The 17,559-nt window shown below is 40.4% G+C and overlaps 1 protein-coding gene across 1 annotated transcript; it reads right to left on the reverse strand.

The window, feature by feature from the left end:
- Positions 1-2,037: 2,037 nt before the first annotated feature.
- On the reverse strand, positions 2,038-17,219 carry LOC116993604 (plasminogen-like). The gene is made up of 13 exons (XM_033054426.1): positions 17,171-17,219; positions 14,201-14,336; positions 13,455-13,561; positions 12,268-12,382; positions 11,025-11,188; positions 10,320-10,449; positions 10,079-10,197; positions 8,466-8,628; positions 7,472-7,602; positions 6,490-6,649; positions 4,810-5,000; positions 2,426-2,454; positions 2,038-2,196 (listed from the first exon to the last, which is right to left on the reverse strand). The coding sequence occupies exons 1-13, from the start codon at positions 17,217-17,219 to the stop codon at positions 2,038-2,040; spliced, it is 1,653 nt and encodes a 550-aa protein (XP_032910317.1).
- Positions 17,220-17,559: the final 340 nt, after the last annotated feature.

Consider the following 17,559-nt stretch of genomic DNA (forward strand, 5'->3'; position numbering starts at 1 on the left):
GGCGGGGCATTGTTCTTTATCTTTTCACAACCCATCCTTCCTCCAGCGAGTCATTTTCTGCTAATGGCCATTGAGTCCCACTGGGTGACTGATATAATTACTGCATCCCATTGGAAGTTGCTCCAGCCAGGGGAAAGAGGCCAACATTTCTTACCAAGATAAAAACAGAAGTTTTGGGACACTAAGGGAACCCCTTTCTCCACTGGACTCCAGAGGAAAACCGGATTTCTCCTCATCACCACTGGACTCCAGAGGGAAACTGCACCTTCTACAGGAGCACTGCTCCAGCTGAATCACATCTGTCACTGCAGGAGGATGCAGCCACCATTTAATGGGACTGCTACCAACACCCTGCCTGACGGGGTGTCAGGTTGTACTCTGACTTTGTCAGCGTTTGGAGTTTGTTTCTTTGTAGTACTGTATTTCTATTTTAATGTAAAGATCAGACTGGAGACAAAAAATTCTGAGAACTAACCCCAGCTGACAAGTTTAAGTATCAAACATAGTTGTGTAAATCGTCTAATATTAGATAATGTTAAACTTCCCAGAAGGAAAGCGTTGCCTCTGAGAAGACTCTGGAAATCATGGATGATCTGCTTGACTCCTTGGGTGCTGAAAGATTGCTGCATCCCTCAGAGCCTGATTGTCCTGCAGTTTCTGGACTCAAGAGGTGCTGGGGGGAATGAACTTCATAAAGGGATATTAACTAGATTTCTGAATAGCAGCTGCTCCTTCCAGGAGTTTCAGCAAGCTTTCCCCTTCTTTCCTTTCTTCTCTATCCGCTAGATTGGAGCAGGAGAGGAAAGGTCCCAGTGCAGTGGTTCTGGTCTATTGTCCTGAGACATGGGGAGGTTGTCAGAGGCTGGAAGAGCTGAGTGTCTCAAACCAGTGCTGGTGCATGGGTGGTTGAGGATGGGTCAGGCCTTGCTTTTGGTGAGACAGTGCCCTACCCCAGGCCCCCAGCCTGGCTGAGCTGTCAATCAATCAATCAATCAATCAATCAATCAATCACTAGAGGCTGTGCTAACCCAGCCCCTGTGTCTTTCCAGCTGTAGAAAAGAAAGGATTAAAGGAAAGATTTAGTCTGGAGAAACAGTGAAGGGTTTGGTTGAGTTGCAAAGGCTTATGGTCTGCAATCCTGACCTTGAAAATGATATGCTGAGGAGATTGGAATGAATGTTATTTTAGCTTTGACTCCCACTCCTGAGGCAATCCAGACCATTTTACTTAGTAGAATTGTACTGTGTGTCGGTTCCCATGATGTCCACTGACCTTTTCTTTCTCCATGAATACAGTTTCTAGGAATCTCCCTGAAGCCTGCTTGGTGGGAGGAATAAGGGTGGTGATCTGGGACATGTGTATTTGTTTGGGTCGTAGGGATACCTGGACATGTAAGATAGCGGAGTCCAAAAGGCAAGGTGGCCTAACTTGAATTTGCCAAGGTTTTTTTTGGAGCTTAGCTTACAAGTCCAACAAGTATCACAAAGAGTTGTGTAACATAAGGTCTCACAGGTTTAAAGGTTTCCAGGTGAAATGGGCTAAGGGAATGCTAAGTACTAAATTAATGCTAAGTAGTGCTGTGATAAGTGGTTTTAAGTTGAATGTGGTGTCATAGTTAATCCTTTCGCCCAAGTCCCATTATTTTCTACCTTTTTGACAGTAAGCTTTTGAGTGATTTTTCACCTCTTGAGAGTATCTGGTTGGATTTCTGCTGGTGGCAACTAGTGTAAAAGAACCTTGAATTTAATTCCTGGATTTGAGTATTTGGGGTGTAACTGGGGTGAAGTAGGAGCCTTATAGGTGCTGTCACATGCAGCCATGGCTCACACAGGTACAACCCAGTTACTCTGACAGACAGTAGCAATTGGTCCTCTTTGCTCTTGCGTTACAATAGCCTCTTACACTCAGCCAGCAGTGGTATTTATTCAGGATTCCGATGGATTATTACATAATTTTAAAAACCAGTCATAAAATCATACTTGGAATGTTGTTTCTGACACAGGACTGCTTTCCAGGAAAATTAGCCTGCATCCAGATTCAGTGGGAAGCCACTGCATTCTTACTCCAAGAAAGAAATCCAGGAATTTGGCCAAATCCAGGCTTTGATGATTGGGTATAGTCCAGTTTCCAAGAGGTGACTCCATATTGAACAAATCTTTCCTTTTCCTGGCAGCCCAGAGGTCCTCCAGCTTCAGCCTGAGGAGGAAAAGAGAATACAATGTAACTCCTCTAGTAGTGGGGACACTAGGCATGCAAATAGCAAAATAAATACCAGCAGGAATAATATTGTAGGTCCAAAGGCTTTAAAATGTGACTGACACAAGGACTGTAGAGAGAGAAAGTGTTTCATTAGACTTGCTGGGAGAAAATAAAAAGGGGGGTAGGGGGGAGCAGTGGGGAACCCCCTGTCTCTGAGTATCCAGACCTTGCTCTTGGTCTGAAGATCCACCAGCCCTGGATGTGAGTACATCCCCAGATCACTGTGAGGTCAATTACACACACAGAAATGGAACTTTCCTAATTTTCCACATCCCTGATCTAGTTGATCTGGACAAAAATAATTGAACTGTTTTAATTCTGCTAAAACATTCACCTTAAAATGCAAGCAGCTTAGCAGGATATGAATATCTAGGTCTGATGATTCTGGACTCTATCAATGAACACAATGCCCACAGTCTCTGAGTCCAGGCAGTATATTACAGGCTTTGTTTCAGAGGAGTGGGATAGTCACAACATTGGGCTAATATGAGTAAGGTATTACCTTACACAATTTTCCTGCTATTCTGGTTGACTCTTTGAGTTAAGAAAAAATATTATGTACACCTCAATTCTTAGGCTTCATGCATAAACATTGAGCATATGAATATTTCTGAGCCCTGAAAATCCAAATTACAGTAATTTCACAACTATAAGGCGCATCCATTTGACTAAAATTTTCCCCTGAAACCGGAAGTGCGCCTTATAGTCCGGTGCGCCTTATCTGATGGACAAAGTGGCAAAATTTGCCAACCCGGAAGTGCGAGCCGCGAGGGGGAGTGGCCCCGCAGCAGGGCTGGGCTGTGAGGGGAGTGGCCCTGTTGGGCTCTGCCGGGCTGTGAGGAGGGAGTGGCCCTGTGGGGCTGTGCCGGGCTGTGAGGAGGGAGTGGCCCCGCAGCAGCGGCAGGATGTGAGGGGAGAGGGGCTCCGCGGGGGGGGCCCACAGGCATCGGGGCGGCCGCCGCGTGGGGTGGGAAAGACACTGGAATCAGGGCAGTGGTGGCACGGGGAGACCCCGCTGGCATCGGGGCACCCGGGGCACCAGGGAATTCCCGGAGCAGCAGGGCCCCGGGGACACCGCACGGAGCCGTGGCGGGCTTTCTCCAGCCCCGGGGACGCCGCACGGAGCGGTGGATACAGGCAGGTCTAGGGGCCCATGGCTGCTGGGTTGGGGCGGGGCCTCGGCCAGCAACCGCGTGGGGGGAGCTGGGGGAGGAGCCTCGCTGGAAAAAAAAAAAAAAAGTGCGCCTTATAGTCTGGTGCGCCTTATCTGATCTGCAAATTTGCAAAATTTGCCAACTCCCGGGGGGTGCGCCTTATAGTCCGGTGTGCCTTATGGTCGTGAAATTACTGTATATGCATTTACCTGCTCAGGGTCAAAGTTAGATTCTTCTTACCCCACAGTTACCTGTGCTTCTCAAAGTAAATACACCACAAAATTAATGATTTTTAACACTTCCATTTGTAAATTCAGGGTGATTTATATTTATATAATGGAATTTCAGGCTAAACATTTTCTGTAACATTTTGCAAAAACCCGGAAAGGCTTCAGGATTTTTGCTAAGTTGGTATCAGCAAGCACTTTCATGGAAGAAACATATTTCAGCACCCCATTAGACTGAAAGAGCAACTTTTGTTTCCAAGGACATTGCTACAGGTACTTTTTTTCTGCTGCTTGTAAGAAGAGCACAAAACTCAATTTAGGAATGTGCCTTTTGTTCAACACTGCCACCTTCCTTTGCAAAATAAGTGATTCATGCAAAGCTCCACTATACTTTGATTGATGTCATACCACTTCAACCAATGTGGATATTAATTAAGGAAGTAGCAAATCAAGACAGAATGAAACCTCATTTATCTAATTTTGCAAAACAAAGCTGCCTGTGTGCAACACAAGCTAAGGTCACCCTCCTGAAAACATAAAGCACAACAAAAGTAAAATTCTTATAATAATAACAGTCACATATTTCAATAGCACACAGCTAGAGAAATACTATAAATGTCTGTTTTTCTCTTGTTTGACTAAAAGAAAAAGACATCCTTCCGAATGCACTGTAAAATGACTTAGGCTACAGGACATATACTATCTAAAGAACACTTGCTGCAAAAGGCAGCTGTACAGATCTGAAAGCTGCAGGAGGGATGTAACTGTTACATTGCAGGCTTAGTCAGTGTCCTGGTATTGGCTTAGATCGAGTTAATTTTCTATTACTACGTGGTACAGTGCTGTGTTTTAGGTTTAATATCTGAATAAGGATTATAACACACTGATATTTTGATTGTTGCTAGGTAGTGCATACTCTAACCCAAGGACTTTTCAGTTTGCCTTTCTCTGCAGTGAGGAGGTGCACAAGAAGCTGGGCAGAAGCACGGCCAGGACTTTTTTAATATTCTCCTCCACAGCAAAGAAGGGATGGGGGAATGAGTGAGCAGCTGCGTGGTACTTAGTTTTTGGCTGTGGTTAAACCATGACACTCTAGAATAATTTTGATAGGTTGCTATTTCCTTTACCCACAGACTCTACAGGAGGTGATGCTTATAGCCAACTGTTACCAGATGTGGTGGGTGTACTCTGGCCAATGTTGTGTTCCATCATTCCAGGGAAGGCATTTGGTGCAGGCTCTTGAGTATGATCATCACACCTCTTGAGATTGCAGTACTCCCATATCGTGTTGGGATCAGTGGTGAAACACCATGGGCCGCTGTCACCGTCTGGGTTCCTACAATAGTTTTCTCTCAAATCCCTGCACAAATAAAGTCAACAGTTGTGCTGCATAAGACTGAAAGTAAGCATAGGAATATCTTGACAAAAAGATGTACTATGTACATCAGCTGTGTACAAACAAATAGATTTATTGTTGGTTTTACTTATGGCCATATATCCTATTACCAGCAAACACATCTGTGGTTGTGATGCTGGTGAAGAGTTGTATTTCACATATGCATTGGAGTCTTGAATATATTTATGCCTAAGGAAACAATTCACCTAGTGGCTTATACTCTGGCTGTAATATTACAATGTACATTTCAATTGCCCCATATGGCAATTATTTTAATTTACAAGTAGGTGTGTGTAAGCATACACAATTATGAGAATGTGTGAATTAGTAATAAATACGCAGGAAGATTCATACCATTGGGGGGAACTTAGGCTTTTAGAAAATTTTTTTAATTGTCAAAAGGTTCCTTCTTGTATTCAGAAGAATCGCAAACAAATGCTTATTGATTGCAAACAATTGCAATTGATCCCATCTTACACCCTCAAAACCCCATTTCTAATGACTTCAGTGAGACCACTCCCATGTCTGTGCTTGCTGGGGGCATAGTGGAATAGAATTTCTTTTTTCAGTAATTTGCAGAGTTGCAGTTTCCCCATCCAAATCACAGCATAGTCTCAGAATAAAAAAGAACTGAAATACTTTTTCTCTGAATATGACAGAACACATGAATTCCACCTTTTTTCTAACTTGGTTTTAATTTTCAGAAAAACTTTTGAAAGTTATCATCCTTTCTGAGGATGTTCCAGATTTTTGATGCCAAAATATAACTGAAAATTTCAAATTATTTAGGGTGACAGCATAAAAAGAGCAAAACATTTGAAAAGTATCACCCTTCCTGCTTATAATCCACTAAGCATGATGGATTTCCTCACAATTGCTCCTGTAATTGTAATCCCGTTGTTCTTCTGCCTTTACTAAAAACTGGCACATTAGTGGTTTTGATTAGCTTGTCACTGGTCCAGTCATTCCTGGTCCAGTTTTGTTAACCTGAAGAAGATAAATCAAGGAGAAATTTCAGTGTATGCAATTTTGGGTGCCCAATTCCGGCTCCAAAGAACACTTAGTTGGTATTTCTAAGCATGATACACCAGACTGCATGATTTGTACCATAAATGCTGTGTCCTCCCCAGATGAAATCATTAGAAAGGTCTCAAATTCATAAACAAAACACATATTTCAATAGATGCCTTGTCTTTGAATGCAAGTCTCCTGGTGTTGACTGCAGAAGACCAGATTTAAGACTAAGGGACACAGCTGTATTTTACTCAGAATTTAGATAACCAGAAAACACAATTCTTACAAATGAGACCAACAGAAAACATTTCTATATCTTAGAAAAGTTCTCTTTTATCAATATATTCCCTAGCAGTGTTTTAAAGCATAGCTGTGCAAAGATAATACAACCAGCAATAGTTATTGCCAGAGAAAGCAAGAAGAGGTGAGGTAAACATACGCGTCTGGGAATTTGTCCGGGGTTTTTATATGCGTGTGTGGGAACATGGAGCTCCAGGCCTGGCACTTCTTTCCCGATACAGTGACAGAAGTTGTGCCACGATAACTCTGGCCTTTCCCTCGGTAGCACTCCTCTGTTAGGGGAGCTTGTACAGGCGCATCTGCAGCAAACAACAGAAACTGGTCTTTGGCATCGTAATTTCAATGTTCTTACTGAGCAGGCACAAGAAAGCCTCAAACACACAGGGTGACAAAAGTTAATGACTCATTTATGTAGACAGTATCCAGTGAAGTCATCACACCTGCAGCAGAAGGGCATTTCCAAGATACTGACAAAACTTTCACAATTTTAACATCTCATGTTTGATGCTTTTCAGTGCAGGGTTCACCAGTTTTGACATAAGTGAATGTCAGAATTAAAGATAAAAGAGTTCTCCCACAAAATCTTAAAAGATTAGATACTGGTAATTTTCCCATTATATTTCTCAAACTGACATTATGTTAAGTTTCAGTCTCTCTTTTATCCTTTTGATTGTGCTAAGACTTTCTTGTTAATTTTGTGCTTAAATGAATGAATGTTTCAATGTGATATTTAATTATGTTGAAAACTCTTGTCCTCTCATTTATGACTAACTTTAAAAAATAGGAGTTAATTTTATTTAGTAATTTTTCATCTCTTTAAATCTTTTTATTTTTCAATGAACTTGCTATAATTGGCCTACCTTTGGGAAAAAAGGAATATAAAAACATAAATATATTTGATCCTGTAATTCTTCTGTTGAGTCAGCTCGTGATTTGCATCCTTCACTGTATTTCCCTAACCACTGAAAGTTTAATATTTGGCAGATTTTGCAACATGCCAATATGAAAAACGTTAAGAGTGACAAAGTGACTGAAAAAAAAATTTAATACATTTAAGATATGAAACAATGAATATTTCACGGTTAAAAGTCCTTATCCCAAGTACAGTCCACTATTCATACCAGCAATCCCTTGTTCTGTCCTGTCACAGGGAGGAATTGAGCAATATTCCCATCTAATGCTGCTGTTCGTGGTGTAGCACCAAGGCTTCTTCTCTCCATCTGGGTTTCTACAGTAGTTTTCCTCTAAACCCCTTAAAAGAGGAAACAGGAACACTGACTTTAAACCACTCATAGAGATTCAGAACAGTTGTGTGCATGACTATTAACAACTACTGCACACAGAATTCAACTCAGTAGTGTATTATTTCAATCTCTTTTTGGAGACCGATTAACTCACGTACCCCTCCTTTGGGACTGATCAATGGTCTTTGACTTCACGGTCTAAATGCTGAAGATATAGGAAGAGCTTTTCTAATGCTTACACTTTCTGCTCTTGTTGTTGAGGTCAAGACTCAGCACTAAGAACTGACTTCTAAGACAGAAGGCACTGATATCCCTGAGATTATAGTAAGAACCAGACAAGGCTGGATGTGACAGACTGGAAGTGTGTACATAGGAGCACTCTGCTCTGTGAGAGTGAACAGGGTTTCACCTCCCTAGGAAAACTTGCAGAAATCAAACTAGAGCTATAAGCCGGGTCAGTCCCAGCTATTTCCTGCACATCAGTAATGCTCTGCAAACCCAGTTCCTCTGACCTCGGAGCACAAGGATGTATTTGGAGTGTGTTATCCTTGGAGCATCACTCTTCAGAAGAGTAATGCATTGAATATGTGGCAAAACACAGCCAAAGGATTTTTAACATTAAAGTTGTGAACTACATATAGCTCTACTGTGGGATGTGGAGGAGATAAGTGAGAAAAATATATGAGAATAAGCAGGGAGGGAGAAAAAAAATGAAGACCAAGACCTGAACAGAAGTAATGAGCACTGACAAACATTGAGAATTACAACGTAACAACATAAATGAGGAAAACCTGTCCTCCTCTTGCCTCTGCATCTGGATCGATAGGGAATAACTGCTTGGTATTTGTTAGAATGATGAGGCTCAGCGTACTTGCAAGGGTATCTGTCAGGAATCCAGCCATGTTTGTGAGGAAACTGTGTGTTCCAGTGTTGACAGGCATTTCCTGATTCGGTGATGGCTATCCTTCCTCGATAGTCTTCACCTTTCTCTGAAAGACACTGGGAGCCTAGGCCAGAGACTGGTGGGGGTGTAGCTGTAACAAGAAAAGAAAAAAAAGAAAAGGAGAGGGCAGAGGAGGGCAGGGGAGGGGAGAAAAATACTCGTTAGTAGTGTATTCAAAAATACATAAACGCCTTTGTTTCTGTAATGTTGAAGATGCTTTTTTTTTTTCTTTCTTTCAGCAGAGGTTACACTGGTTAAAAGCCATGTCAAAAATCAAAGAGGACATTTTTATGGGCCTCCAGACTGCCAGATGGATGTCCTGTGTCGGCCCTTTTACAGCAGCCAGTAAATAACTTCGCTGGGTCGAGCCAGCATGTGCCTACTGTCCCCTGAGAGCAGAAACAGGAAAGGCAGTAAGTAGCCTTGTACAGTCTTGTAAACCCAAGTGAGATGGAGTACAGTAATATAATACACACAGGTAGCATGAGAGGGCAGAAAGAACCAAGAAGAAATTGTGAGAGAAAGCAGAGCAGCCTTTGGAGCTGAGCCTCTGGAGTCAGTGAATTGGGAAATAGGGACGGAAGGAATAGTGAAAAAAGAAAGAAAGTGAAATGGTCGGCCATGTGGGGAACAGCAAAGAAAATAAGAGTAATGATCAGAGGCATAGAGCCTGCAGAGGGCAAATGGAAAATGAATTTACATCACATACCTATAATACACAGAATTTCTCAAGGACATGAGTATGACCCTAAAGGCTGGTATGTTCCTTAAACTTTTAGTTTCAAGCACAGGATGGAAATGCTATGGTAACTGTCACTATTTATCATATGAAAGTCTATAAATAATTATTCTGACATCTGTAATTAAGCATGCTGAAGAGAACTACATCTAGCAAACACACTCTACTGCTTAGAGCACTGGCAGATACATAAGAAAGCAATCTCTAGAGAGAAAACACATGCTTGTAATTTTTTTTTTCTCGAAGTGCAATCCACTTCTACAATTGGGAATGTTACCTCTTAATTCAGTGCCTTGGAAAAATATCTAGATTTAATGTGCTCAGCTTAATGGGTTAAGCTAGCTCGCTGATAAGTCAGGTTTTTCTCCTGAGGCCTGAACTTGTTTCTCAGGATTCATCCCTTGCTAAGAAGAGGGCAGTGCTGGCTGTGCAGATCAGACCCAGGTAAAATATCACAGTATGGCCACATGGTACTTTAGATGATTTCTGTGAGTTGGCAGATCAGCAGTAAACTACCACCTGATTTAACCTTAATGCCTTGCTTCCCAGGTAAGTTGAAAAGTAAAGTGCTTAAAGGCAAAGTATGTTTTCTCATAACGTCTTTGGCCATATCACACTTTGTGACACCTTCATCCTCACTGACCAACAGAAGTTTACTGAGTGATTTTGCTTATTAATGTGCACTTTCCCTGCTTCACAGAGATACCTCTAGGTTACTCAGAACTGTGGTTTCTTGTCTTTCTCCTCCCTGCATAATTTCAATGAGCTACCCTCTAGAGTGATCTCAGGAAATCAGACTCACTGCAACGAGGAATATTGCAGTATTCCCAACGTTTATTTGGGTTGGTAGTGAAACACCAGGGACGAAGTTCACCATCAGGATTGCGACAATAATTCATCTTCAGATCCTTGTCTGGATAGCTGTACATTGAAAATGAAAGAGAAACTTGTGAGTCAGCAACAGCCATGTGTAGCAGTGAGGCTGTCTGCAGGCAGTATCCCCAGGCTCTGTGGGAATGAGTTCAGTGCTGAGTGCCACTCACTGTTTCAGGATAAATCCATGCATATGAGGCTCTTGGACATCCCAGCGTTGGCACTCAAGTCCAGACTCTGTTCTTGAAACTTCTCCATGGTAATCCTCACCATTACACTGCATGCACTCCCCTGTGGGTCCTAGGCAGAAAGAAAACAAAGCAAGGAATGCATCTATTCATGGAAGATTATGCTGAAAGGACAAGTGAGGTTCACTCCAGCTAGCAATGAAAGGAATTCAGAAAACCATGCATTACAGCCTGGTCAAATTAATAATGCTTCAGGAATAGGTTTCATATACAGGGAGGAATTTGTCATGTATCTGTATGTACTGTTAGCAATGGGAGTTCAGTGTGTTACACAGCACCTGGGTCAGTCTTTACTCTTGTTACAATTAAATAATAAATTACTGGTGTGTAGGAGCAATATAGTTCTTATATAGTTCATTGCAGTTCTCTGCCACAAGAGTCGAAAGTAACATGACAGGTGAAGATAAAGCAAACAATATTAGTAAATGATTAAAAAATTTTAGTTCTTCCATATTTAGAAAATAACTTTGATAACTCAAACCTGTTAGGAAAACAACCTCTCTGTTGAGAATTTCTAATTCTAATTTGAAAATTCTCATTTGAAAAAATCTGTAGAAACAAAGCACAAAAAGAAAATAGCAGGAATATTACCTACTTGAACATCTCTTCTCTGAAAAGTAAATATACCTTCTCCAGTGTGAGTAGCCTGGTCCTCACAGTCTGGGATGGCGCAGTAATCAAATCTTATATCAGGATGTGTGGTGTAACACCAGGGTCCACTTTCATCTGCATCAGGGTTTCTGCAGTAATTTTCTTCCAACCCTGCACTGGGGTATTTTTCAGGTGTATAACTGTATAAAAGTAGTAAAACTCTTTAAATGCCAGTACTTTAGTGGCACAGAAGGGAAATGTCCAGCTTGCTCAGCTAGCTGTGAATTTTATTCATTCATAGTAAAAATGAGACAAATGGGTTTTGCATTTTAAACCATAAATGAAAAGTGAAAAATCCTTCCTAACTGCAATTATTAGCTTTCTCCCTAGCCCCAGCTGTCAGTAAGACATGAGCTTACAGCCTGTAAGGATGTAAGGATGATGACACTCTCAAAGGACAATTGTTGCCTTTAATGCATGCATCCAGTTGATCTAACCAGCTCACTAAAACGTGGCTCTGTCACGTGTTTGTCTTAATGGAGCTACTTTAAAAGTTGTGTATTTCTACATGCTGTTCACCAGACACAACTAGGTCTCACAGAGATCTGAAGCAAGTGATGCTAGGCTTCTTCCTACAGTAATCTTCCCAGAGAAGACTAAATTACTTTTAAATTCTCTGAACAAGCGTATCTGAGTGTATTTAATTAGAATAACAACAAAATAATTTTTAAAATAAAACTTCAACATAGATCAGAGGAAACAGGACCTCTGCTTCCTCACTTGCTTCAGTGAGCCCAATGGCAGCCAGCCCTGAGAAGACTCTACTTAGCCAAATCCATTTGGCCCTTGGATACTTTTCTCAAATTTTTTTTTTTTTTTACTATCTGTATGGCAGGTAGGGGAGCCTAGAGTTGGACAGGTATCAGTTGGACAGATATCACTTTATACAGAGGAGAGTAATTATGACCACACTGTTACCATTAGCAAAAAATCTTCACTGTGTTGAGAGAAGGAACATTGGGGCATTTAATCTGCCTTAGACACCTCACATTTAGACACAACTTCTCTAGCTGACCATGTGTCCTTCCCTTATCAAGATCATTGCAGTTCTCTGCCAGTAAAGTAAAAAGTAACAAGATAGATGAAGATAAAGCTGTTTTTAAAAGTCACCTGACAACAGGATTTGATAACTTGCACTATAAATCTGTGTATATATATGAAAATGAGGAAACTTGGAGAAGGTTCAAAACAACAAAAAGAAATGTAAACAGAGACATACTTTGGTTTGTGAGGTATTTTTTCTGCCCACTTCTGGCATGGAATACCCCTCCGAGTCTTGGCTTCTGTTCCTCTGTAGTCTGTCCCAATCCCTCTTTTACACTGCATAAGGTAAACTGAAATGGAATCAAATTTCTTAATTCAGCGGTATTACAACACTCATTTCCTGTTACTGAGAACCTGCAAAGCTCATCTGAACATGACGAACCATGTCTTACTTATTCTTTGAACCTCTTGTGCCTACAAACATTCTATAATGTATTTTAAAAGAAATTAGTTACAGCTACTAAGGCATCTAGAGACAAAAAAAAAAAAATCTGAAGCATTGTTATAAAGCTATAAAATCAAGTCAAGAGAACAGCTATATCCAGTTTTTTATATGCAAAAAATTGCATGCTTATACTATCATAGTACCAGGATAAACCAGAATGTTTTTCACCAGCAGCTGGAGATTCTTGGAAAGGTATTGTTCATAAACAAATTTGCAGTGTGGGTATCATCCTTAAAGCTATTCCTTTAAGCTAGAAAATACTTAGTTATCAAAATACCCTTGCCACATAAGTCACCCCCAAACATTTGATTCATCTTAGCCTCAGGCTCTCCCAGGTATTTTTCTAGTGGGATTCCAAGACAGAGAATGCAAATCATGTTGATGGTGCACTTATTTGCAATACACACAGAAAAATCTCCAGTTATTGAGGGCAGTGATTTTAATGTCCCCTTCCTTTTCTCCTGGAATCTTCCCAAAACTCAAAATATAAAAAGGAAATGTTAATGCAAGGACAGGAGACCAATCTAATAGGAAAAAAATGTGTCCATCCTAAATTACTTTAACCTGTCTAAATAATAAAGCTGGGCGCATCTGACACCTGGGGAGAGGAGTTGAAGACTATAACTGAGTCTGGCAGGAAGACAACAAGTAACTTCCCAGTTCAAATGGCACATGGAGACCACCATGGAAAGTGATCTTGGCTTTTTTGATCCTTCTTGTACAGCATTTTTAGTAATGTGACTTCTCTTTGTTTAGCCCACAAATTCTCTATTAGTTTTCTGACCTATACAGAAATTTGCTCCAGCACTGCAGCAGAGAACAGAAGGGTGGCATTAGAAAGAGTAAATATGATAAATGGCTTAAAAATGAGTAAATGGCTTAATGAGTAAATACGTAACATCTTACTGTACACATACTTATCTTCTCATAAAGAACTGTGTCTGTGCTGCTGAATGCCACTGCCATTTTAGCATTTTCAGCCAGTGTTATACACTGTAGATTTTTCCTGGTGAATAGGAAAGCCCTGTTGAAATTGAGAAGGAAGCAATATTGACATAGGGAGCAATATTTTAAATTCAATTAAAACTATTCAACTCAAAATTATTTTTCTATAAGTTATTAATTTGCTTGCACTGTCTTATATCAATTCTTATCTTTCTGATACTGCACTCTTATATTTTAGACACTAAGAGGTTAGCGTTATCTACTACTCTCAAGTGGCTCACTTATTCAGGATATATGACTACATGAATAAATTATTGTGTGGGGAACTGGAAACTGCATTGACAAAACATTATCAGCAGCATCCTAGCTGCTCAGGTCAATGTCTGTCCCTACAATGAATTAGAAACCTTGCACTCTTGTGAAACAAAGCACCACTCAGCTACAGAGGCTCAAGCAGTTCTTCATGTAATGTTGGATAAGAACGGGAACTTGAACATTTACTATAAAATGAGTAGTACGTTGTAAATCCACTCTTTACTTGATCTTGTGGTAATTTATGGGTGGAGATAAGTCACAAGCTAAAGGCACAGGCATGGGAGACACTGCTGTAGGCAGAGCTGCAGGAGAATGGGGATGTTGGTTCTGAGTAGAGGTAGGAACATGTCATTGATATGCAGACACCCACAATGGCACAGTTGTAAGATTCATCAGAAATTACCTGCAGGTAAAATTTCTTTCAGCTTCACATTTGCTTGCACATTCTTTTTCATTATTTGTCTTGTAAAACTGTTTGTTTCGAGTAAATATCCAAATACCATCTGTTCTTAAATAGGAATCGAGTACATCCCCTTTCACTAGAATGGAAGGAAAGGAATCATTACAAATGAGAATTCTGCAGTTAAGATCTCTGGGTTTCAGTCTCATTTTCCATGTAGCTCAGACAGGTGAAGACACAATTTATTTTGCATAAAAGATGATAAACTCTGAGGTAATTTCTGTCTCCTGACAGAATCACAGCTGAATGACTGCAACATTTCATGGGGAAAAAAAGAACGAAGAAGAAAGATGTAGAGGCAGTTCTGATTAGAGTTATACATGAGTTTGACGCTAAAAGCAAAAAAAGTGAAATGTGAGTGAGGGAGATCAGAGAGAAACGATAAGCAGTGTCAACACCAGCCAGAGAAAGATGAAGGGAAGTGATACCCATATCAAGGTTTTGAAGAAGCATGAATTAGTTGGATGAGAGATTGTGACCTATCACGCAGATTGTGCAATCCCTGCATCTTCATTGGTCGCTGTCTAGTTGTTTGTCCCAAGATGTCCTGCCCTAGAGCAAGAAACCTCAATCACAAAGTTACTGTATAGCCTTTTACAATTCCCACCATTGTTTTACTGTAATGGGTTGAGTAGACTTATTAATGAAATTGTCAGGCTACATCTCTATTGCGACAAATTAACCCAAGATTTTAAATTAGTAAATCAGCTAGTATTATTAGAAGTGAAAACTACATATGCGTAAGATTATGTACCTGCTAAAACATCTAACACACCTCTAAAATACTGTTGCTCACAATGGAGTTTACCATCTAATTGATTTTTTCTTTGTATGTCTATAAAGATTCTATGTTTCCGTTCCTAATTTCCACTAGAGTTTATTTCCATCTCCAGCATCAACATTACAATGTTGCACAACTGATATGGTTTAATTATTTCACTTTTTCTATCTAGATTATTATTGACAGATGCAGGAAGTTCATAATTTTGTACAGCGTGCTCACAGGTAATGTTGTGAATCTTTCATTTATGCACCCATGTTAGGGCTGAATTCACTGCAACATCACTCCTGTGTTACTAATTCCCATGGCCTATGGGCCATTCATCACCTACCTCCATATGACACAGATTCACACAGAATAAAATATATTTGGGCCACTCAAGAAAGTAAGGTTATTAATTGCTTGAGGCATTTTCTGTGTCTCTTTGCAGAGTTGGCTCAATGCTACAAAACCTTCGTGTCTTAAGAAATCCCTGACACTGAGGCTTCCCATATCTAGTCCTACTGTTACAGCGGGACTATGCAGAGCACCAAGAGCCTAGCCTACCAATTTCTCCTGATGGATTCAGTAAACAAGTGCTCCCTTTCCTGAATTTTTTCTTAAGTTAACTGAGACCACTGTTCCAGGGGACAAGAAAAAGAAAATACTCCTGTCCAAATTTTATTTACTCATCTTAAAACTCTGTTTCTTCAAAGAGCTCTACTTTAGGTGCAATTCCTTTTCAGTGACTATAAGAAAAAAAAATTATTACAGTTAGATTAAGAATGAATACACAAGAATTGGGATGGCATGCATAAGCTAAAAGGCAACATAGATTGTCAAAAACTTAGATAACAGAAAAGAAAAGCTGATGGTGGTTGCCTGAAAAACTGCAAAGTGTAAACTTAAGAAAAGACTATAAGAGATGTGAAATGCATCAGGGAATATATTAGTTTGACTAAAATCTATATAAACTCAGATATTGCACAGGAAAATTGAACAGAACATTCAAATATATGTGAACAAACAAATTTCTTCATTTCCATAAGCATCTTTCCAGATTTGACCAGTACTAACCCAGAAGACATAAAAATTGGCTTTAAGGCAGTGGTGAACCATCACTTTTGAGCAAGTCAGCTAGAGCTTATAATAATGATCAAATACCCGCCCCCCCCCCCCCCCCCCCCCACCTTCTCAGTTGTCTTTTATAACCTGGTATAATCATACAATGGTGTCCCTGGTATTCTGACCTTAAGTGTCTGAGCTATTAAAAACTCAAGAAAACTGTACTGATATGCATTTATCAGTACTTTAAAAAAGTCATTTAAGTGCCATGCAATTATATATCATTTCATAGTACAAGAGAGTATGGTATCTGATTGAAATGTGATTGAAATATGCACTACACGCTGAATATTTATTTACGGAATTTGTGGATAAGCTGGAAATCCATATATCACCGCCAGTGGAACACCTATCTTCTTTCAGAGTTGTAAGAAAGAATTCTAGAAATATTCCTTGAAAAGGTCATCTAGGTTACTGGGGAGTAAATTTCTACTTACTGCCCTCAGGAAAACAAGGGAGAACATTTTATTGGAAGTGTTTGACAATAGAAAATGTGAAATTGCTGGAATATAAAGGAGCCTGTTAATTTTTCATTTTGTTTGAAATAATCCATTTCAAAGCTTTAAAACTTCTGTCATAAAGGGTGAAAATCAGTATCACTGTGTTTAACAGTGCTTGGCAGTGAACACAGCTTTACCTTTAGCATTTGCTCCAAAGCCTGCTCAAGTTAAAGAAAACTCACTCTCACTGGCTGCTGTGGGTTTTGTACAAGCCTTTGACAGGCTGCTTCCCAAGGGTGCCCCTGTCTCTGGACATGGGAAATATTTGCCTGGGGCCATTAGTTGCCCATGCAGACACCAAGGCTTCTGCTCTTCTGGTGTTGCTAACAAACACAACTCTGGGGCAACCATAGCTCTCGATTGACTCAAGAACAGCTCTTTCTGACCAGCAAGGCCCAAATCCATCATTGTCCAGGAAACAAGCGACTTAGAGACGACATTGACTTAGGGACCTCCCTTCTCCACATGGACCTTGCTAATGTTTAGCCCCAGTCTCACCTAGGCAAGCAGAAGGCAAAGGACTCTTACCTGAGCTGAGCAAGAAAAGAAAAAGAAAGGCAGTTTTGCTAATCCCCATTTTGGCCCAGCTGGTGGGTGCTGGAAGTTGAGGGTGCACAAAGTATTATTGACTCGCACTGGAGTGAGGCAGCATCAAACAAACGAGGCAGGACGATTCAGTTAATCATTCTCCCGTGCTGTGCCCCCCTTGCCATGGGGTAACTATCAAAACAACCTTGAATTGGATGGATTACCAAATCACGCTCAATAATTTCTACTGGATACTAGGAAATGTGAAGGCATTTATTTTGTGGGATTTTTTTGTTTTGTTTTGTTGTTGTTGTTGTTGTTGTTAAGGTAAAGATGAGGATCGCAGTGGTGGAAAGTATGGGAACAAGACACAATCCACACACCTAATT

This window comes from Catharus ustulatus, chromosome 3 (genome assembly GCF_009819885.2).
Source record: "Catharus ustulatus isolate bCatUst1 chromosome 3, bCatUst1.pri.v2, whole genome shotgun sequence".
Classification (NCBI taxonomy): Eukaryota; Metazoa; Chordata; class Aves; order Passeriformes; family Turdidae; genus Catharus; species Catharus ustulatus.

Coding starts and splice junctions, on each gene's coding strand:
- LOC116993604 (XM_033054426.1), bottom strand. CDS start 17,219: ATGGGGATTAGCAAAACTGCCTTTCTTTTTCTTTTCTTGCTCAGCTCA. Junction 10,450..11,024: donor GGCTACTCACACTGGAGAAG/GTATATTTACTT, acceptor CTTTCTGCCTAG/GACCCACAGGGGAGTGCATG. Junction 7,603..8,465: donor CCTGACAGATACCCTTGCAA/GTACGCTGAGCC, acceptor TCCTCTTTTAAG/GGGTTTAGAGGAAAACTACT.